Source organism: Pezoporus wallicus, unplaced genomic scaffold (genome assembly GCF_028554395.1).
Source record: "Pezoporus wallicus isolate ANWC-B61680 ecotype Strahan unplaced genomic scaffold, APGP_CSIRO_Pwel_v1 contig_6665, whole genome shotgun sequence".
NCBI lineage: Eukaryota > Metazoa > Chordata > Aves > Psittaciformes > Psittacidae > Pezoporus > Pezoporus wallicus.
The window spans coordinates 560449-584626 of NW_026636967.1; the positions used below are offsets into that span (position 1 = coordinate 560449).

Sequence of the window (24178 nt, forward strand, 5' to 3'; positions counted from 1 at the left end):
CCCGTGATACAGCGAGCTGAAAGCACAGCTCCTCAGCTCTCACATTGCAGACAACAGCTCAATAGGACCCTGGCTATGTAAGAATATGTGCTCCAAAGCCACAAGAGGGTGAGGTGGGATGGGATGGCAGCCAAAGCCAGGAAATCCTCTTGGTAAGGCAGTAAGACTTTCCCATGTCTGCCCGCAGTAGTCAGCGCAGTGGGCTATCATTAGGTTCCCTGGCATTGGACAACATGGAGAACAGCAATCCTGAGAGCAGCCCGTGGAGGGATGGAGCTGTGCTGTGTGTGTGTCAGCAGGGAGCATGGGAATCGGATCAGCACATCTCAGCCAGTTGGGATCCCTCTTCTCCCAGAACGGACGCAGGCTCCCCTTGCAAATACGTGGACCACGACTAAGTAAGCCACAGGTCTGCTATCCTGTGCAAGAGGTGCTGTGTCTTCTGAGGCCACCACAGCTGAGATAGCTGGGAGGAGTCATGTTCCCAATGAGCCTCTGGCCAGCAGGCATGGAAGGGGGACACACTCAACCCCGGCACTTGCAAAGTGCTCAGATCCTGTCCTGTGTATGTGACTTAGCCCAGGAGTGACACTCAGGTTTAAAGGCAGATACCTGATTCTTTCCCCTTTTAGGCTGAAGGCATTGTAGATGAAGAACAACTGCAGGCAGATCCTGCAAAGGGACTTGTCTCACAGGGATAAGGACAGTAGCGGGAATGGCTCAATTCCCAGTACAGGCATTTTTGGCAGCCTTTCTCATTGCAATTAGCACCAAACTGACCTAGCAGAGGAGGTGACGTTTGACACAAAGACAGCAGTCACTGCTTGGTGATGCTGCTGGGGCCTGGACCAGCTGCGCTGAAAGGAGCAGTCTGAAGGCTGTGCCAGCCCCACGGCGCATGGCCATTACCAGAGTCCCTCCCAGCCCACCCCAGCCTGGAGGGTGGAGTGGCTGATGCTCTGCGTAAGCCCATGTGATGCTCTCAGCAAAACACCAGGCAAACATGACCTGAATGCAGCCAGAGCAATCTGACGTTTGGAAAGATTAGCTCACTGTCAAAGGGGCAGGCATTGCAAAAATGATTCCACATGGCTCTGTCCTGACCTCGATGCCATTAAACTGTTTCATGATCTGGATAAGGAATAGAGAGCATACTTGTAAGATTTCTGGAAGATGCTGAACTGGAGAAATTTCAACCACCTTGGAGTACTGGATTAGACTGCAGTTTTGATAAGAGAGGCTGTCCAAAATCTTCAAGATGCATTTCAACCAAGGCCAGAGTGAAGTACAATGCTCAGGAGAATTGGAAATTGCCTACAAAATGGGGCTGGGCAGAAGCATTGCAGAAAAAGCTTGAGGACTGCAGATCACTGTGGATAAGCTAACAGCATGGCAGGACTAGAAATTATCAGCTCAATCTCAAGAGAAACAGATTTATCTTTGCAAAGTTTCTAATCATAATGAACTACAAGCCCTGTCTGAAGCTACCTCAGGAGACCAGAGGGCATCTGTGACTGTCAGATTTTAAGGAAAGGCTTGATGACCACATCTCAGACAAGACCCAGGGTACCTGACTCTTACTCCCCACAGGCACAGGCACTTGTATTTGTTCCTGGTCCCTCTGGCCCAGCCTGTTCATGACTGGAGCCCCTTAGAGTAGACTGCAAGCAGTCATTAAAGAGCTCAGCTCCACAAAGAAGCCAACATAATTCACTGAGCTGTAATGACTCTCTCTACTCTTTGCTCATGACAAAGACAAGGCAGTGCAACTTGGGCAAAGCCCTTGAAGTGAGATTTGAGCTGATGTTTCCCACAGGGAAGCGATGCACACCTCCAGTGCCTATGGTTCAGGCAGCAGTGAGAACTGTGGCAATTTTCCTTGATGGCCAGTTTAAATCCAGTGGCTACATACCTGGACACACTCAGTTGTGCTATTCCTAACCCCTTGTCAGCAAGCGGCCAATATCTGAAGTAGAGTTGCGGATTCCCCATGGGACCCCGTGGCCTGAACAATTTTGCCTGGTGATTCCTGCATCAGAACTTTTAAGAGTAGCCTGATCAAGCTTTCTTTCCTTCCCCTTCCATGAGGACATCCAGCATAATCAACATCTGGGAGACAACAGTGGGGCCCCAAGGCAGAGAAACCCTGATGAGTGTTGAGCTCACCAGTTGCATATGGCTGATCTCTGGAGGCACCAGAGTATGTAACCGGTGCTTTCTCTCAACACTCAGGTCAGCATATACATGCCTAAGCATGCACCCATCACACCCCACAGAGAGGTGAAGGCAGGCAGGGCTGACTGCCTGAAGTTGCTGCCTGCTGCCGCTGCTTGTTTGCTGGCTGGAAGGTCAGCACCCCTAACATGCATTACACAGGGTGGCTTAATAGCCCAGAGCAACACTTGACACTATGTTATTTCTAAAGTTTATTGTCTTTAGTTACCTACGACTTATGTTTTGTGGATTACATAAGCGAAAACTCAGGAACAGTTCTCCTGCAGAGGTGTCTGGATTTATAAATAGATTTATTTCTCCTCTTTCAAGTTCAGAACACACAGCCTCTCACACGGTACAGCCTCAGGCTTAGGAAGCTATCCTTCCCAGGCCAAAAGGCTGTGTTGCAGTTAATTATTTGTTAACAGGTTTAAAAGCCATGCTTCAGATGACAGACAACTTCAAATCAACAGCACAGGTAGTTGTGCCAACACTGCTGTTCTCTGACTGCACCTTCTCAATGAGGCTCACTGGTTTTCATAGCCAGTACCAGACTCCCAGCACAAGCTTGGTTTAAGGAACAGAAATCTAATTCTGCAGTGCTGCTCTCTAGGGTTTATGGCAGTTCATCTAAAAAGCAAACATGTTGCTAGATCCCACTGACGAAAGCTGAAGTCTGCAGTCCAAACCAAAAAAATTTAGCAAATAAGGCTGAGGGTAATAACTACTGTTACAAATTACAGGAGATGATGGAAGATTGCCTTCATATTTGAAACACTAAATTTTCAAAACTGGCTTAATAGAGAGACCATAAAGCCGAAGTCCTCCTTCTCCCGTTAGTAGTACTGGCATGTACCAATAAGTTGAACATTCAAATTGTCCATCTTTGAGATCAGGCATCTACTTATATAAGATATGCTGTCTTAGAGAGAGGCAGAAGACAGGCAGATGGCTTGAGAGGTGAGCAATTAAAATGTTAGTGTCTGTTCTGTAGTAAGTCAGAACAAATGGTGATGTCAATTGTCTCTAGATTTAAACTCTACATGTCAGTTGGCTGTTTGGCCCTATGGATGCAGTCATAAGGCAGAACCACATTATTCTGGTATTTTACCCCTTCCCACTTACATATACCTTCCCCCAAAAGCTCTGCTGCAGGAAAATGCTTGCCTTGAAAACTGCACAGTCTGCAGAGAGGCTGAAACAGAGCTCCCCTGAAATGCCACCTGACCTTGCTGAACTGTTTCAGGGCTGTAATCAAATAACCATCGAAGAAGAGCTTTGCAGCTTTCTGAAGATATGCTTACGCCTTAGGTAAGCTTAGGACAGAGCTTTGTTCTACCATATCAACTATGAATTTTACCTTATCCCAGGCAGTTCCGCAGTGGACTACATATTCTGTGAGACCAAACCTGTATAATTCAGGGCCTGTGCCACTAATTTGAAATCCCCAATCCTCAGGCTCTTCTCAAAGGCTCCAGGTGCTTTTGCAGTAGATAACCCACATACCTACTGCCTTGTTTCTTAGTAGGTGATTTGTAAAAGTGGTCAGAAGCTGTCTGGCTCTGCTCCCACTGTGCTTGCTGAATACACAGTTAAGCTAGTGTCAAGCACATAGAGCTGGACTATGTTCTTATTCCTTCTGGTAAGATATGAAGGGAAATCACTTGCACCATCTTTACTTCAACTACCTGTCTTAGTCACTAAGGCTAGAGAATCATCCCCTGTTCATGGACAGCGGTGCTGAGTGAAGTCACTATCCATGTAACTAGTTTAGCTGATATGAAAATAGGTGTCAGAGAATTATCTCTGCCAAAGGTGATACAAAACCACCAAATCTTTTAAACCCATCTTTGCTGAACTCATGCCTGCTACAATGCCATTCTGATACCGCCTTCTAATGAGAAAGTTTTCTTTGCTACACCAGATTCCAAAGACAGTCTGTGTCAGCGTTAATTTATGCTTGGAGCCACTTCTGCAGCCCCATCTATCGCACCAGCAGGAACCAAGGCAGCTTTCAAAGAGCCACCAGATGTATTCCAGTACCTGGTTGCTTTGTGCTAGCTTTGCCAAGCTGACAATGCTAAAGTTTGTTTTAAAGAATGATTTAGCCCCAAATTACCCAAATAATTTATCCTGCAACCTGCCCTGGCCCAAAACAGAGCTTATGTTTAAGGCAGCACAGAGTTCAGAAAGCACAAGCTTCGTAAGAAGATGAGGGCACACAGCTCTGGGGCTGGCCTGTTGAAGGGCTGCAGATGTCCCCTGACATAATTCAGGGGCTTCCTCTGCACCATGACTCCTGCAGTCTTCCATCTCATCTCTGCTGAGCAGCCCTGACTGTTCTACCCAGCACATCTGGACAATGTTTCCATCTGAAGGGTTGCTATACACTACCAAATAAGTATAGAAATGAAGTGGTGTTACTGTAACAGCTACACAGACTAAAAATACACTCACTACAACAATGCAGTGCGGTTCCTAAAGCATTCACAGATTCGCTTGTTAGACAGGATTATTGGAGGCAAGGGAATTATATTGTGACCCAAATTACTTCTCCTTTAAAAAGTAAATTCTCACTTGGAACTACGTCCAAACAAACCAGTTGCAATGGTCTCAGCTCTGTGGACTCTGCTGTCCTCAGACCCTGACACAGGCTAAGTGAGATCCTGGGCATTTCAATTCTGCAGATCTCCTAGCAAACTGTGAGCCAGGCTGTTGGGTCTATACGCATACAGGAACAGGGGCCGTGGTTAGAAACTCTGGATACACACAATCAAGGTCACTTTGACAAATCACAAGCAGACATCAAGGAGATCGGGTCTCTCTCCAAGTCTAACCTGTTAAGAGCACTGGGGCTATCTAAGGGGGATACTTACAGGCAAGAGGGGTAAGCAAGAAAGCCGAAGGAAACAAACTCTCTGTGGCCTCCTAAGTAAATAAAGGAGCCACAGGAGATATCAGTACTGACTGCAGATGAGGAGCACAACATGCCCTTAGCGTACACCACTGTGTGATTTTTGGAAAAGGACACCACCTGTGGGGAACACAGTCAGTAGCAGATCTGTGCCAGATGCTGCTTTGCAGTACCTGGTCCAGACTAGAACGTCTCAGGGAATCAGGGAACGTCTCGGAATCAGGGAAAGAAAGTTGGCTCCTCCCGGGGACCACTTCTCACCTGATCTCCCACCTCCCCTTCTTTCCATATTGAACAGTCATTTCCCTCTACAAGAAAGAGCATGAGGAGAGGGGCCGGTGTGGATCTACTGTGATTGCTCTTACTTACTTTGGAGGGAGCTCATGGCCATCTCAAGAAGAAAGGCTCAGAATCAGCAGTGTTGGCCCTCCCAGGCACATCGTTTAAAGCTCCCTCAGGTAGAGTATTTCTCGGAAACAGACATTTTTGACAGCACTGGCTATGCATATGCATGTTGTTGGCAGGGTATCATTGCTGCAGGATGGCCATATTTGAAACATAACCAGCTGTGGCAATACTAATGACAAGGGATAAAAAATAGAAGAGAAAACAAAGACAAGGGGCAAAGCAGTTCTGCTGCACAGAAAACTCTTGGGAGTGAAGAGGTTGGAGGAAGATCAACTCTGTTAGGCAGAACATGTCTGCTTGGGAGGCATAAAAAGTATAAACAAAATCCCCACACAGCCCACAAATCCAGACATACCCACTTACAAGACAAATAACTGTACACAGGAGAGTAGGCTAGGAGGATATCCTAGTAAAGGCTTCTTTCAAGAACAAGGGCTCGAGGGCTTGTCACTGACAGCACACAGGGGACTGCTCCCTCTCAGTGTAGCAGAGAGGGACTGGGAGTCATGGGCATGGTCTCTTCTGTCCCTACCATGGGCCTAGCATTCCACAGAGGCTGTTAGAGCTGGAAAACCTTTCTGACCTAACGCTACCTTTTGTTTTAAATACCAGCAAGCTCCTCTGTTTCCTGCTGCGCTGGTGGACTGGCTGTTCTCCTTTTCTAACCTTGGTACTGCCTGAGGATGGCTGTTCTGCAGGAGAGCAAAGTCCCATCCAACCTGTGCCTTTGACAGTGACCAGTAGCATAAGCAAAATTTAGGGTAAGCATATACTTTTGGTGATATGTGAAATAGTAAATAACTGCTTCCTACCTACCTTTATCTACAACATTCATGGCTCTTAGGGTTCTGTTATAACCTTACCCTCAGCCATTGCCCTCAAATTCAATAATCGTTGGAGTAGGGAAGTTGATACACTTAATGTTCTCTTGCTTTTTTACTGCATCTTTCATTGGTTTATATATATATCTATAAACCTCTATAACCAAAAATGTATAACATTGAAGAGAGAGATTCAATAGGGCTGTAAAGATGGTTCATATTTTGTTTTCTTCTCCCTCTCTAATGAATTATAGTGCCTTTCTTCCTCGGCTAAGCCAATGCTTCAGGGAAGGATTCGCAGTAGCTCCTCTGGGCAGTAACAGCTCAGTTAGAATCTGCCATTTCGTTCAGGAACACTTTTCCTATGGAGTTCTTTTGCATTTTTTTCACAAGTTTCACCTGCTGAACAGAGTTTCTCTCCCTCCCAAGATCTTCCAGCCTGTGCCTGGAGATGCGTGGGCATCTCCCCAGCACAGACCTGCATGGGAGTCTACTGGTAACATCCTCTTCATTGCAAAATGTGACCACCTTTTTCCACAAATATTTATATATTTTAGAGAGATACTGATCTGCAAGTGAGGCTTCCCTCTTGTCTCCAAAAGCTTGCTTTCGTCTCTGAAGAACTACCTTTTTCCAAGCTTTTTGAACACTCAGGTATTGGGCTGGTGAGACCACCCTTATCCTCACACTCACTATCCCTCTGAGGCCTCCAATGCAGCACTATAGTAGAACTTTCCTCTGCAGAAGCTGTGATAGCTTTTCCCAGTTGTATGTAGCAGGGCATGCTCAACTCTCACAGATTCAGCTTGTGCAAAAGTAAGACTTCATTTCTTACAGTTCCTGAGACCATTATTTAAAAATCTTTGCCTTATTTGTCATTTGCCATTCTGCTGATACATAGATAACCTCAGTGGTTAACACCAGAACAAGAACTTTTTCCTCTTTCCTTCAACAGTGCTGATTTAAACTTGAAGCGCTCTAGTTCTCTATGGGCACTAGAGATTCTCTGGCAGGCTTCCTCTGAGAAATGTTTCTATTATTTTTTTAAGCCTCAGGCATGCTGTTCCTCAGTATCTCTTTCTGGCCTGACTTCTTATGGTTTGACATTCAGTCTGCCAGTAATTGCCTTCATTTTTCTATTCCCTCATTTGGCTACAATGTCTATTGTTTAAAAGATACCTTCTTACTTCTATGAATTGACTTTAATGTGTTATTTAAGCCCCTTGGATTTCTAGGGTCCTTTTAAAGACTTTTGCAGTGAGCTTTTAATCTTTAATTAATCTTCATCACATTTGCCAGCACTTTATCCTATTGTTTTTTCTTTTAATATTATTTCCTATTCTTATTTAGCCCTTAGCTGTGAACTGTAGTATACACTTCACCATTTCAATTTGCAGGCGCTTACTGATAAAATGATCTCTTTGGCTTCATGTTTTTTTTTTTTCCAAGAGGCAGCCTCACTTTTTCATTGACACGGACCTTTTCTGCCACCCAATATCATCTGTGTCTTTGTGTTAAAAATGTCTCACTGATTTAAGAGTGAGGGCTGGTGAGAGCCTGTATTCACTTACAGCTGAAATGTCTTTATAGTTTGGATAGTATCCAAAGAGTGAGCTGAATTTTCCACCTGTCTCACTTGGATACATAAAATTACCTCATTTATTTAGATACTGTGATCAGCTCTTGCTCATAGAAGAGTATTTTTAACACCATCTTTGTGAAGCTTCTGTCTGTGTGGGGTGAGCACTTCTCTCCACACAAGCTTCTCCAGGGCTTCTATAGAAGAAGACAGGATGGAGGTAGATGATTTACAATGATGTGGATGACCAAAAATGTTCTTCAGATGCTCAGGACATATTTTTCAAATGCTTTCCTACAGCAACCTTGCTACAAATGATTAAGCCCAGAGGATGCCCAGGAAGCACCAGAGGTAAGGTGGACTGTATGATGGTGAGCAAAGCTGCATGGAGGTTAGACCTGGTGTATGAGAAGGTAAAAGCCTTCTGGCCCCAGTGCACCAGTCTCCTTAGAGACTGCAACCCAAACACTGAAAATGACCCTCTTGTACTGCTGTGTTTTTACTAATCTCTAAGTTTAGTCCAGTGATGTTCTCAAGACAGAACTCATAAATGTGAACCTCCTCTACCAGCTCTGTTGCAGTTTTTTTATGTTTTTACAGGGTGAGCTCACTATGGATAATTATGTTTCACATCGCTGTAGAAATAAAGAGCTACCAGAGCTAGCCTATGCATCACCAACATAAAACTGTGTTTGCCACCTATAAATTAACATGAGGCAGAATTATGTAAGCTTGAATTTACAACACTTGAAAATGTACTAAGGCAGATCAGCTGGGCTTGAGGTTAGAATTACAATATGCTGTGCAAACAGTTCCATGGAGCAGAGATGTTGACGGTAACCTCACAGATGAGGATGAAAATTTTCTCTTTGCTTTTCAGCACAGCTCTCAGCACAGTGCTCCCTGTGAAGCTTGGTGGGAGAGCGTTACCTACAGAGCAGTATCAGCATCTAGGGTTAACGAAAGTCTAGAAGACAGGATCTCTGCAGCGAGACGCATACATGTTCATTTCTAAACTGAATCTTGTTCCTTCTGTAAGTGCATACTGGCATCTATACTGGCAGCTAATGCCATGCGTTTCCTTCTTCTATTTTGTGGATTTTATAGAAGCGCGTCTTTTATATAGAAAAAATAATCTGGTGTAATAACTCGACACTGGTATTGGAAACACTAAGTACAAAAAGTCCAATTAATTTATGACTCATTCTCTACCCTCTTCAGGAACAGTGTGTTCCCAAGAAAATGCCATCTGTAGCATTTATCCTGTCCATACAGGGAAGACCAGTCACACTGGGGCTTGGCCTGCTCTACCACACAAAACCCAAGAGATATTATTTTTGTATTAATGAAAGGACAAAAAGGCACAGAGGACCCTACAAAATCATCTTCCTGTTCTTTTGAATACATAAAAATAGGTTGCTTATTTAGCAATTTAGGTAAACAGCTCATTATGAAAAGTCACTGGGGAATAAGCCTTTATGATTTCATTTCTTGATCGTTTCCTGTCTAACTAAATAAACATGAACTCAAGTGACACTGATTCCATTACTTTTGTGCGCAGATTCTTGAATGATTTCTTTCATACTTTTTTGAGTAATTTAATCTTCTCCTTCCTGTCAAAGACAACATATATTAACACACAATGGCTGGGGAGAGCAGTCTCTCAAATATAATAAAATATGTGGAAAATATTTAAGACTGCATCTAGGCAATGATTGATTTTGATGTTCAAAGAAATGTACGAAAGTTTGGGAGGGTATTCTGTTTTGATAAACTTTGCTTTTACATTACTTTGAAAAGAAAACAGGAGTGACAAGAGCAACATCTTACAATATGATTAAAAACTGTCATTAAAATTCTTTGATAAAGTATCTTATGGCATGATTTCAATCCTGATCTCTACAGCACAGCTTTGTATGAGCACACGAGCACACGAGCTGAAGTACCTCTGAAGTACCACCCCTAATTACAGCAGAACCACAGTAACTTGACATAATGTTTGTCCATGACTGCACAGAGAGCATAGCAGACTCTCCCTGTTTCTTAGGGCAGGCTCAGTAATCAGCTGCTGCAGTAAGGTCTAACTGACAGCTGACCACGGCTTTGATTTTTCCCATTCAGGCTTCACCAAACTACTGCTATTCCTCAACTGGCAGCCCAAGAAGCAGAAGGGTGGCATTTTCAAAATGGGCTGTAGACTTACAACATGTAGATATTCTTAGATATATTTTCCTACATCCTGGTTTAGGTCTTCATGCTTTGAAGGATTCTCAGAGATCTTCTCAAAAAACTAAAGCAGCCACCATTCTTTCATATTACAGATAGATTGTAATCCTACATACATAACCTCCAGAGCCTTCTGCTTATACACTATAGCTTATAAGTTGCTGATTTCTCAATGATTTCTGATAAATCCAGCTATAAGAGCAGAAACAAAGAGAGAGGTACCTCTACAGATCATGCTTGCGTAGCCAGGAGATGTGTCCTATGTACCAACTAGGGTGGCATGAGCTTCTCAGTCTGGGGCCAAGGACAGCAGCTGTGAGGAGGAGCCACAGGGACTAAGACTTGGCTTCTAAGCATGATGAGAAGAATGAAATGCCCTTGGCAGGGGGTTGGAACAAGATTATTTTTAAGGTCCTTTCCATCCCAAACTATTCTGTGATTCTGTGAACCAGCAACAGGTAGAGAAAGCTTGGGCCATTAGCCGCCTGGAAACCATTCTGAAGCTATTCAAAGTGAGAGAGAAGGCTACCCAAATGTTAAGCAGTGACCTTCAGGGAAGTCCTCTGCCATTAAATGGTATGTATGGTTTTAGACCTTCCTCTTTCAATGACTGACTGGGAATCCTGCTTCTCTCTCCAAAAGATGGAAATGGCATCGTTTGTTTGCTTGACCCTGAAAGGCAGAGGAAGTTGGAGACTTTATTTGTTCAACCCCAAGACATGGGAACTCACAGAACATTGTTACTTCCCAAAGAGCTTTTGTTTGTATTTTTCTTCTCAGCCCGTGTGGGTTCTGTTTGCCTTATGGATTTTTCACAGCTTGCCACCAGCCGTGGACATCTGTGAGCGGCTTACACAAGGCTGTCTGTTGAAAGACAATTCTTTGTAACTGCATGCAAATAATCATGATGCTTGGTGGCAGAAATCACTCCAGTTTTGATCAAAAAGCCTTAACACTAGATTTGTTATTGACCTTTTTATTTAGAATATGTATTATTTCATAGCACTTCTGAAGTCTGTTACATCAGTATGACGGTGGTAAGGAAGGCTGAAGGAAGTGGTCGTGATCAGGGGCTGGCCAACACAACAGAGCAACAGAGCACATGGATTTTGCAAAACTCAGCATCTTGTTCACAGTTCATTTCTGCCTCTAGGAGACTATTTCCATGATATGCTTCATGACAAAAAGCAACCCTTAGGAGAACAGGGCTCCTTAAGAAATCAGAAACATACAAGTTACAGAGGGTCAGGCACACAGCTATGTCAAAGGCAGACTGAAGACAAGTCCCGCTGTGTGACATTAGACCAAAAACCTACTCAGAATATTTGTAAAAAATTCAAATTGTCATGGCTGCCAATTCCCAGATAATGAGCCTCAGATCTCACCACGGGCTTTTTCATCAGGCCTCTCACTGTTCCGCAGGCACCAACCCTCAAATGAGAGCAGGTGATGGAAGGACTTTTACGTATGGGGAATTGTTCTGCATAGGGACCCTAAGAATAAAACAGGACTGTTTGGTCTTTGTGCTGCTGCTCAGGGCACCAATACTCATGGTGAGTACACATCTGCACAGATGTTTACAGCTGCTCCTACCAAGAGCAAGTGCATGCTGCAAGAGTACCTAACCTAATCCTAGGGAGAAATCTAGTAATTAAAGTGGCTTCTTGGGCTGAATGTTGAATGCTATCGCCTATACTGAAGGACTGTACATTATGTTCTCGCTTCTGTGTGCTGCAAGGAGAGGACTACTGGTAGCATGGTGTGCTGTGGGCATTCTACAGGGACAAAAGGCTTGTGCCTGGGGTAGGGGAGACTGGCTTAGCTGTGCTGTACTCTATAGATTATTTTGATACAAAGACTGATGTTATAACCCATTTTTTACATGTAACTGCATTTTTTACAGCAATTAAGTAAATAGAAGGCTAATGGCAGATGTTTTCACTTAAACTTCAAGAAAGGCACTGCCTATATGTCAATTTGGACCTGGAGTTATGAGCCAACAAGACTTCGAATTACAATAAAAGCAAATTTAGGAATGAAATCTACTGGAGACTTAACTGGTCTCGAGTGCATAGTTAGATTTCTAAAATAATAGCTGCAATCCAGCATAACAAACATGACTTGGTTAAAAACAAAAGCTGGAGTTTAACTGTAAATTGCAGTTGGCTTTCATTCCCATGAGAAACTGAAAGATATTTCTTCCTGGAATAACTTCTCAGTTAAGGCACACCAATGGTGCCTCCAAAACCATACACAGTGCAACCAAGACTACCCAGTTCTGCTTTTTTCTCTCCAGGCTCACCAGCCCTAAGGTCCATCAGGCAGATTTTCTGTGAGTGACACTTTTTTTGTGCACAAATGCTGGGGCTTTGTTGTTGGGCAGAGAAAGGTCAAAATGTGGGCATGGGTGGCTGTGGTGGCAAAATGGAGAATTGTACCCAGGGGCAGCAGCCAGCAGCGGAATGGGAGAAGGCTAAAGGGCTGGGAGGGAACTGGGGGAGGCAGAAATGGAGGAGCTGACAGCAAGTACTGGCTGTCAACTGGCAGGGGGTAGGCAGCCCAGCAAGCTTGGAAAGAGGCTTGGAAGAGGGCGTGGAAGAAGGAAAAGAGGGTAAAAGAGAGAGGATTAACACATACCAATGTGTAACAAGTTATTATACTTAAAAAACTTACACTTTAACGTATTTAACATGTTAGCATATTAAATATATTTAAATATTTAAACCTATTTCTGTGCACCTGTGCATAAGTCCTCAATGAGGTTTTTGCTGGCTTATCCTCATGCTCACATTAGTATGATTCAAAGCCAATTCAGTCTTACCAGAAGCAGCACACAGGAGAAAGCTGCAAGGTAATGGACATTTTTACTTCTTTCCAACATACAGCAACTCAATAGTTTTTATCAAGCTTTTGCCTTGAACATTAGTAATGTACTATTGGTTTGTACAGAATTGTTCTCAAACTTTCATCTTACTGAATGCATACATGCTCACATACCCACACCAGTCTACCACAAACCTTTCCATTGAGATTTGCCATTATCTGCAAAGCACTCGGACTGCCACTATCTAGACTTACCCCCACTCTTCCCTCCAAGAAAAACTCTTCAAAGTATGAATTTGATTCTACTTTGTACACTGGTGAAAACTGCCAGACCAGTCATGCAGAATCATGTCATAAACATCCAGGCAGAGTCATGTAGGACAGTGATTGACAACTCTTTTTGCTTCGTCATCTTTGTCCATACCTGCCCTTTGTCCCTGCAGTGGTGGTGGGAACAGCTCAAGCCAACTATAGGCAGAGTCTGTAGCTAAGCTCAGAAGGCACTCAAATAATCAAAGTGCAGTCAGACAGTTCTGCTGGGAAAAAGACTAACCAAGCAGTTCAAAGGGTTCTCGACTGAACTGTAAGCTGTTTCATGTTTGGAAACAGTGTCATGGGTAAACTTTAGCACACAGACAAAAATCCCAAAGAAGAAAGCAAATGATGAAGTTCCAAAAGAGTTTCAAAGAAAAGGACATTCACTTTCATTCCCTTCATCTCCTCTGCCAGGTTTGTGGCAACAAAAAGGAAGGGCAAGTAGGTGGCAGTGGAAAAGGTTTCTGTTCTTCCACAGAGACCTGGCTGAGGCATAAGAAAAGACAGCAGGGGACAAGTCCTTTCATTGAAAGTTTTGCCAAATCCTCCCAGGGAGACCCATTCTCTTCTAGCAGCCAGCTCTCTGCAGGTGGACAAAAAATTAAGGTGGGCTTCAAAGAACAGCTGGGAGGAAAGCTTTGTTGTCAGCTAGCTTCCAGATGCTTATTCAGGACATGCTCAGTCCCTACGGAGGAGGCAGAATAGGGTGGAGGAGCAATGTTCTGAAAAGAAAGAAAATGGAACCTTCTCCAGGCAGAACTTTTTAGGGAATCGTGTCCTCTAGGTAATCTACTAATAACCAAATTAAAAATCAAGCCAAGTTACCTACTGCCTCTTGTGTTCCTTGCAAATTTTTTCCTAATACCTGGCTACGTGTCATAGACAAAGCAGTGTTTGACGGCATTGTTTACTTAATGCTATCCTTGTGTTTCATCTGTTTCAACATCTCTCCCCGAATCCCTGGACATTTTCTTATTTCCTGGATTATGCTGATGTTCTGAAGAAAATTCCCAAAGAACCCAAGTAAATAAAATTTCACAATGTTTCATTATAAATCAAGGATAAGATTTGTCACTGGCTTCTGATGTGTATTTTCCAAAATATATTTACTCCAACAACTGAAACATTACTTCAAGTAAAACAAGACTCAGTAAGATGTTAAGAGGAAATACTTCGCAATTTAGAAACAGCGGTTGTTCTTTAAGTGATAAAGTGACCGTTTGCATGTGATAATTTATGGCTCAGCCAGAAAAGGATTTTTGTAATGGACATGAAAAGGGAGTTTCAGGCAGATAAATGCCAAAAATAATACTGATCCATCTAATAAAAATTCCCCTAAGATAGCTAGCTATAGATTATCACACTGAATTTACTGTACTGCATGGGAAAATGCAATTATCAAAATGTTGAAAACCTAAACTGATTTTACTTTTTTTTCCTTAGTTTATGGAAATTTGCATCATAAAATAATGTTTTCAGCATGCCTGAATTTAACAATAACATTTGAGTTTATGATTTGCTTGTACTGTTGAACACACAAGTTTTCTAGAAGCACTATGTGCACAGATATTCAGAAAGTAAAGTTTATACTGTTACAGTGTTCATGATGTGTTTGATGACTGTGACAGTGACCCTGTGCCCCAAATATGTCCTAACTTGGCAGTCCCTCAACACATGAATTAATAATACATTTATACAGGTCACGTCTCTCATGTGGGACTAAAACACATATCAAGAGCATTTCTCTTCGCTGATAAGCCTGTGCCCCTACTGCAAAGCTGTTTTCTCTGCTGTCCTGCAGCACTGTAAGATGATTATTATTAATCCTGACGAAGCTGTGCTGAGAGGTCCCACTCACGCTGAGTGCTGTGTAACAGTGGTAAACAGCTAAGAAAGCTGACGGAAGGCAGTTGGTATCCTAACAAGCTAGTAAGGCCAAGGAATTTGGCCTGCTAAGCAGATGCAGGAGGAACCTGAATGAGAGGATGAGAACGAGAACAGTCTCCACACTAAATGGGTTCTTTGTAGCCACCAAGTTAGAGAAGATAGAACACATTCAAGTAACCTTTAATCAGCCGTGTATAAATCACTGAGACTGTGTATAAATCACTAGCTCCTCGAAGGAGCTAGAATGTGATACCACGAACTGCTGGACAAGTCACGCAGCCATTCATTACAGTCTCAGTGACCAGGCACTGGTGATTTACCAGCACCCCAACTCCAGCAGGGACCCTGGCAACTAAGGCCCAGTAATGACCAGTCTGATGTCTTTTTCAAAGCTGTAACTATAGACATTTAGTCTAAATTTGGTTTCCACATACAAGTCAGTCACATCTCTTTGAAATTTTTTTTCCTATCATTCTCTTTCATATTTTGGACTTACCATTGATGTTTACAGCTGGCAACACTATAGACATCTTTGGTCTTCTGGTCTTGTTATGTGTTGTGGCTGGCAATAACAGGTGGTCCTGGAAAACATAGGAAAAGATGTGTTAAATCTACCCTGGAAGTAGAGCTGGGAAAATTCCTTTCCATTCTATCTTAGAGGCATTCCATATAAAACTATTTATGACAGCTTAGCAAATTCAAATTGTTGAGGAAGTCTTCTAAGAGTCACAGCAGCTGCTCAGGCTGTGTAACCAAGAAGAAATCCCTATCGCATACAGCAGAATATGAAAAAGCCTTGATCATGTGGAAAGAGATGGAAACTACTATTAGGCCCTCATTCAACGGAGTACTTATGTATATGATTAAAGTAATTTAACTTGACTTCAGTGATATTTAAACATGTGGTTACAGGCTTTGCTGAACTGGAGCCTCTACTTGCAGTTCTGTCTGCTTTATAAAATAAATGCCATCTTGCTATATCTATCTCAAGCCCTATCCCACATGCTTTGTGCAGTAGGACTGTATCAGACAGGGTTGTGACAGGGTGTGAATTGTGAGTTTTGCTGACAAAACCTGCCAGGGAAGTTTGATGGCAAAGCTGTGCTTTAGTAGCTTATCTCATCTGTGAGGTGGCTGGGTACTGCTGTACGACAGCAGTGTTAAAACTAGCTACCCTGGGTTTAAGCAATGGAAGCTGCATCTGCAGGAGATGCTCTGGATACGGACCTGAACTGCAAGGAAAAATGCAGCCTTTTTTTTTTTTTTTCGGCTGTTGCTGAACTCAAACTGTTCAACTTGCAGCCTGGGGAAATATGGGTCTTCCCTTATCGACGGAAGTAATATAACATAAAGTGCCAGTCCAAGCATATCCTATATTACTGTGCTATGCTGATCTGGATGGACCAAAGAAAGGCTACTAACAATGAGGGAAGCTTCCCACGCCCTTCAAAACTTAGCTTACCTGACAGAAGGTTGCTTCACTGCACCATCTCATTACACAGTGAGAGTTGTGAGGGAAGAATATTTGCTACTTCTTATTAATTAGGAACAAAACAGTGTGTTTATATAATTGACAAACTGAGTTTAAATTTCTAACTCATGCTTTAAGTGAAAAAAACTTCCAATCGCTAACTATCTTTTCCAGGTCCCAAAGAACCTGGAAAGCTTTATTTTCCTAGCCCCTGAGTTTGTCTCTCTCCCAGTCCCAGCAATGCCAAATACACTCCCAGTGTCTCTGAGAAGAACAAGAGCTGGCAGGTGCCACCGTGTCAAACGTGTGGAGACCAGCTCACTAAGAAGTTTTTACAACTATCCAAAACCAGACCCTGACATCTGCCTTTCACTTTTCAAGAGTCAGCATCTCTCTCATGCGGTTAAAAAGCAGAACCAGGTTTGATTCTCTCATCTCATTTTGTGCTTTCCCATTTGTAAAACTCCCATGGTATTTTACAAACCCAGGACTTGGAAACTTCACATGCCGCTTTTCGGCTCCCAGCTTAAGGGCGAAGAATGAGCACACAACTCATGGTTTTCGCCAAGGTTATCTTTTTGGCAGAATGAACTAAGACTTCCTTCAGGACACTGTTGTTAACATCTTAATGTCAGAGTAACTGTGATTTCTCCATTTTAGTATCTAAACACTACATTGTTATGTCTAAGATTCAGGGAACTGAGTTACACAAAAAAATAAGTGTTAAATATACCAAGATGTTCTGTAGATACATTGCAGAAATATCACTCTTTCTTTTTCCCACCAAAAAATCCCCCAGAATAACAAAGAACTGACCATAAGCAGAAAACTTTACTTCAATGTATGACTGTAATTAAAAACATCTTGGTACCAAAATTATAAAACCACTCTGCTATAATTCTCAGACCACATATGTAATTCCCATTTCATTTTTGAACCACTGACATTAAGACAACACTCAGGCAATGAACTTTACAGAAAAACTGTTCTTGAAATTCAGTGTTCCCAAGAGAACAGTCTAAAGGTAAGATGTCCATTAAAAACGGATTTTGTAACAATGTTCTTGTCATGACTTGATGACTATTTTTAACACTGCTTTAAAAATGCTTATCCTGTTGTGTTCTTTTTTTCTTTTTTCAATACTTCTGAGAGACCATAATATCATAACCCAGCAAAACACAAATACTGCATATATGATGACCTGTGAATCATTACAAATAACTATTATTTTTTGCCAACATATCTGAATATTGGTACACTAATTGATGCTGGCTTAGTTTTGCTTATAACAGCACTTTAATTTACTATATGGATAAATTATATTAAGAACTATCACAAAAACTTTACAGTTGGAGAACCTCTACAGAAAGAAACATCAGTGTCATGACAGAAATTTCTGGATAGCACCGAAATAAGGAAAATTCCTCCAGTTCCTCCTGCACAGTTCCTTTTCTTGGCTGCACCACGGGAGGTTCAGGTTGGATATTTAGAAACAGTTTTTCATGCAGAGCATGGTGTAATCCTGGAATAAGTCAGCAGAGAGCTAGAGGATTTTGGAGGTTTCCAAGACCCAGCTATACAAAGGCGTGGCTGCCTGTATCTATTGTCAGCAACAGTTCCACTTCACAGAGGAAGCTAGGCTAGGCACTGCAGAGGTTTTCTCTACCCATTTCTGTGATCCTGTGAGTTTCTTTCTGCAGTCCACAGGACAGAGACAGGCAGTAGCAACTTCTCATAAGAGTCCTATTGTAACTACAGAGACGGTGCAAACACCTCCAACTTGGCCTTTACAAGCTCTGCATCTCCTCCATCATGGTTAAATTAAAAGACTTGGCTCAGACTGACCTTGCACAAGTTGTATTTCCATGACTACAACACAGTCAAACTATTCATTAACAGTGCCAGACAGGTTCAGATTCCACCAAACTGATTTGCTGGAAAACAACACTTTATTCTAAAACCTTGCTTTGGAAGTAAAATGCAAAATTCACCTTTTTTTAGATCTATCTCACCTAGAAGCTGGCTTTTTTGTTTGCTTTTTTTTTTTTTTTTTAATAACAGAACTTAGCTTTAGTCTCAACTAATTTTAGACTTCTGTGAATGATCATTCAAGAGCTGCAAAGAAGACACAAGCAGTCCACGACTGTGTGCTCTCTGTCTTCATAATACCGACTTTAACAAAACCAGCAAGTAATTTTCTACTAGATCAGTCAACTGGTGGGCAACTCCAGCAAGTATTTTGCTCCACACCAAGACAGCACTAGAGAAGACAAGAGCTCTAGAGGAGTCTGCTGCTGTTCAGTAACTCATGAAAACAGTCTAGTTCAGACTGGTCAACCAACATCCAAACACCTCAAGCTGTATTTAATGAATCCCACCCTGACAGTCTCTTTCCCTGACTCAGAGAAACAAAAGGAGCATTGTTTTCTAGACCACAGTTACTGACATTCAAAACCAAAGGAATATAAGAAGGAGGACAGACACATAAAATGCCAATATTATAATCTAGTCTAGCCTAGCGAAGTGATCTTTTTTACACAGATCATGGCAGACCCAGCACATCCTGCTCAGCCACACAAAATCCCATTAGTGAAAGAAACTGGTAAGATACCTATTACCTGTGCGCTGCTACTAGCAATCCCTCCACACACAACCTGACAAGATCAACTCACTGGATCTGAAACAAACTGCATAGGGAATCACTGTTGATGAAGGTGCTGTTACCCAACACATGAGAATTAACTTACCATTAGTTTCCAGACTCTGAAATGCCTCCCAAAACTACACAGCAAAGTGGTATGTTAATGTATCAATTCACCTGCTACTCCTCTGTTTTACCAGAGCAGTTTGAACAGTGTGAAAGGGAAGACCCAGAGCATTCTGCTCCCACAGCAGATAGTGAGACAATGAAGTAATTTCCACTTGTATTTGTGTATTCAAATGTAATCTGGAGTTGCCATACAGCTCTTCAGTGTTCCAACACCAACTTTGGACAAGACAGCCATATTAAAAGCCAGTCAGCTCTAAGTCCAAACAGCAACCAGGAACTAATGTGCAAGATGCACACGTCATCTAGAAGGTGGACACTGCCAATCTCTACTACAAAGATCCATCTTTTAAAATCTGGAATTCAGGAAATGCATCCATCTTCCTAATAATCTTTACCTTTTATAAGCAGGAGTGTCCCTCTGACAATCAGTCTTAACTGGCAAAGTTTCATAACTACCCTCATTCTACATTGAAAGCGAAGGTAGCAGCGGATATGCTGCAGAGCATCATAAATATTTTGCCTACTATTTAGCTTCCTAAATCTTGAGCCCACAAGTCTTCAAATTGCTCACAACTTTAATTTGAAAGCAATGCGTAACTGTTCACATGCAAGATAAATGAGTGTATGAATTAGTGACTAGGAAGAAATTAGGCATATAGTAACATTGTTTGAATGCATCTCTGAAATGTAAAAATAGTTTCTCCTAACCTACCCTGTTCTGAAAAATGCTGAACTGTGTCCCAGAGAGATGTGTGATGCTATTACTCATCCCTAAATATAAACACTAGACAAAAAAAATTCTAAAATTAAAGTGCTGCTTGTGATATTAACACATGGTACAAAACTGAAAATGAATAAAAGCAAATCTTGCAAATCAACATCTGGTCCATGAGCATGAATGTAAACCAGAGGCAGAATAAATCACAACTATTACCCAACAACAGATGGCCTTGGCCTGGACCAAGTTTTGCACTTAGATGAGATGATAATTTAAATACACGATACAGACCTGCGACTGCTGGCAGAATGACTGGAAAAATATCAGCCTGGAAAGACAATACTTCAAATGAGACCCTAGCTTCAGCATTCTCATTTTCTTTTGATCATCTCTACAGTTCAGTGATATTGAAGCCAGATGAAATGGACAGATAGATTAACACAGAGATACTAAAAATCCAGCCACAAATGCATTGCCTTAGTTTAGTATTTTGGGATACAGAAACATGTTTTCCTGGGGATAAGATCTGAAGCTGTTACTCGTTAAGCTTCTGATTAATAATCATATGTATTGAGTCCTTGCCACCACAAAACATTGAGGACACTATATTATTAGAACATAATTATCCAGAGCCGTAAACACTTGAAAATTAGGCATCCCTATAGTATTCATTTCCTCACAATCTTTTTACTGTGCTGGCTAATTCAGTGCCTGCTGATCTGCTTTTGGACTCAACAGTGCACAGAACTGCAATAAAGATTTTAAGGGTTTTACAAAAGATCACTCTTGTCAGGGCTCTAACAGGGATTAAGCTTTGGAGCCTTGTGTATCTCTAACCCTCACGATCAACTGGCAATTGAAATCCTGTTCCACTGGATTTGAATATTCCAAAACTGGCTGATCAGCTTCAGACTATGTGGTTTGGTTTTCAAAGTCCCCTCTAGGTAACTTTTGGGCATCATTTAAAATAAATAATTGTTTCTAACTCTCACAATGAAAAAATATAAACAGAACATCATCACTGCATACCACGAATTTTCATTAAACATCCTTGCAGCACGTACTGGAGGAAAATATTACCAGTGCTATGGGGAACGTTAGAGATGTGCATGCAATTTGAGGGATACCCGACTGGCACAGGAAACAAAGAAATGGATTTCCAAGCCCACCAAGGCTCTGCACTCTCAGCATGAGCTGTCTTTCCTCCTATCCCTGAGGTTACTTATCTGTCAAATCAATTTGCTTAGATCTTTGTTGAGCTGTTGTGCTTAGGGTTTGGATAAGTGTTTTTCAAAATCCTTTTCTAGTATCTTGAGAAAAAGCATTACCTATCAGAAAATAACTAATGTAACTTGATTTAAATGGGCTTTGTTACAGTGTAGTTAGCACATCTGCCTAAGTAAACATTGTTTGTCATGCCTCCGAAGGGCAAGCCATGCCTCTGACTCTTCCCAGTGGTTCAGAGCATGTACCTGGAAAAGTACAGACGTGACCCACTCCTGTAAGACAAACCCTATCTCACTTCTTACAAAGACTTCATCTAGGAGATCCATCTCTGGTTAACTAAGGATAACCTTTTAGAAAACAACTGACATTTGTTACTTTACAGGAATAAAAGCTCCAAGGAGACTGGATTAAAATACCAAAGGAAAACCTCAGTGTGCTGTTCTCATAATTTGCCTTGATGAGGAGATTTGATCTTTACCATTGCCTTGGAAACCACCTATGTGCTAGAATATTGCAACTAACCAAGTTGCCAGAGCAGAGAGGGCAAATAAAGCCAGGCACTTTGGTATGCCAAAGGCTACTGTGTCCAGGCAGCTTCAGAAGACTTCTTACAGTAAATAAACACTGTAGCTGGCATTTTTTCATCTCTGTTTATGACTAAGAGGTCTCACAGGGAGTCATGCCTCAATTTCTTCATGCTGTGATTCTAGGACCAGATTACAACCTCTGCTGATACAGGCTGAGAAGCTTTCCATATCCCACTGAAGTGCTGGCAGCTTCCCAAAGCTGCTGGGGGTCCATTTTTCTTTAACAGCACTACTTTCGGTAGTGTTCAACATGTCCTGACATCTTAAAAACTTATCTATTAACTATCTGACCACATCTAGTGATCTCAAGATGAGGCAGATTGAAAGCAGGTGGTTTTTTGACCATAAAACATTGTTCATTAAATTTGTGTATTGTTTTTCAAACCTATCTTTCTGAACATCTTCAGGGATTTCAGGTCAGCAAGATCACACTGGACCTTCTTTAGAGGTATGTTTTCAGCCATGCAGAGTGTGAAACAAAAGTGTGATTTTACAGGCCCAAAAAGCTGCATGCAACTTCAGAGACTGCCCTGTACAGTCCTCTGAGAAGCTGGACTTTCTAAAACCCTGGACTGACAGAGCTAATGAATCAGCGTGTCTTTCACAAACCACAGATTTTACACTTTTTAGAAAATTTCAAAATAATTGTTTCAGGCTGTCTGGCTGTTGCCAGAGCTGTGATGTTTCGATCCTCATCTCCTACACAGGCCACCGGACCTGCACTGAGCAGTTCTGCAGCCTTTGGCTTGTGACTCCTGACCGGGAAACGGTACCTCTGATGCCAGAATTTCATTAAGACTGCTAGGGCTGAACTTCAGCAGCTTTCTGGACACAAGAAGAGGCTGTTCTCCTGGGAAGAGAACTTACTGCAATGCACTCATGGCCTAAGGGCTGATTCTCATTTACCATGGCAGGCCCCTACACTGCAAAGCACACAGCACAGATCATGGTGTAAATGAGAATCAGGTCTTGGCGTATGTTTCTGGTTTCCTCTGTCAGTTCAAAGAGGAGGTGTATGAAAGTTTACAAATTTGTAGAGGAAACGGCTGTATAATTTCATTATTGATTCAGTTGGGTGATGGCAACCATATGGTGTCCTGAGGATACACCACACTAGATAGAGTACTGGTCCCTCTGAAAATGCCAGAAGTTGCTGCAACACTGTTTTTACTCTAAGTGGACATTAAACAGGACAGTAACTACAGAGGGGAGGGTGCCTCTGAAACTGCCGATATCCTACCATTTCAATCCAACATTTACATCTGAAAAGCACAGGGATACTTTTAAGAGCAGAGAAGAGAGAGGAAAGCAGCTAAAACCTCTACGCAAAATGTGACTCAGCCACAACACTTGCTCATTACACCATGAACTGTAAACTTGTTTAACTTGTTTTTAAAATTGATTTTTTTTTTTTAAGGTAGACCTTATAAATCCAAGTAGATTTACTCACCCCACCATGGATCGTCACAGAGAATCCATGACACAGAAAGATGAGCATGGGAGCAAGTTAAAGATGGGATAACAACTGCAAGGAATCCACAGAAAACCCACAATAAAAATTCACAAGGTCTCAGCCTTTCTTCACTGGCTCTTGACAGCCCACCCTGGAAGGCTCCAGTAGTTTTACTACTTTGAGTTTAACAATAACAATTTAACTTAATTTGAAAGAGTACCAGTTCTGCAAATATTAAACTTGAGGTTAGATAGCATGTATTAACACAGTTTGATTTTGCAGCATACTTTAAAAAGAGAGTTTGCAATCGAGAATTCAACTTCCAACCCCTAATCATGGAATTTAATTACTTTTCAAAGTTTTAAGCCTATTTGGGGGTAGAGGAAGGGGGATACTGTCCCATACAAGGAAAGCTCCCAGAAGTGGTGGGAACAGAGCTTCTTTTAATGCTTGTATTTTTGCCAAAAGTGCTCCTATTCACACCGATGCTGTTCCAATCCCAGTGTTTTTGTGCACAGGTGGTTTTTATGGTCTATACTTCGCATACAGCAATGAAGTGATGAGATATGTTTTTTAAGTGTTTTACCAGAAATAGCTCAATCCCACAGTCAATAAAATATCCTGTAGTGTAAGATTACACCTTTCTGACATTCTCAGACAAATTTCTATAAGCAACACCTAACTGCACTCTGGACCACTTTCTGGTCACTGTCCCTGCAGAAAAGGGAGCTGCTATCCAGTTTAGTTCCCACATGAGAGACCTTT

The 24178-nt window shown here is 42.0% G+C and overlaps 1 protein-coding gene across 2 annotated transcripts in view; it reads right to left on the minus strand.

Annotated features, from left to right (window-relative positions):
• The window catches only part of ATF6 (activating transcription factor 6), a 74364-nt gene that overhangs the window by 2163 nt on the left and 48023 nt on the right, over positions 1-24178 (minus strand). Inside the window, exons 15-16 of one of the 2 annotated variants that reach the window (XM_057402420.1) lie at positions 15684-15768; positions 12884-14022 (exon numbers count right to left, since the gene is read on the minus strand). In XM_057402420.1, the coding sequence (XP_057258403.1) occupies positions 13979-14022; positions 15684-15768 (129 nt within the window). In that variant the 3' untranslated portion in view covers positions 12884-13978. Of the gene's footprint in view, positions 1-12883; positions 14023-15683; positions 15769-24178 lie in introns of those variants that run through there. The other variant, XM_057402419.1, reaches the window with a different exon arrangement.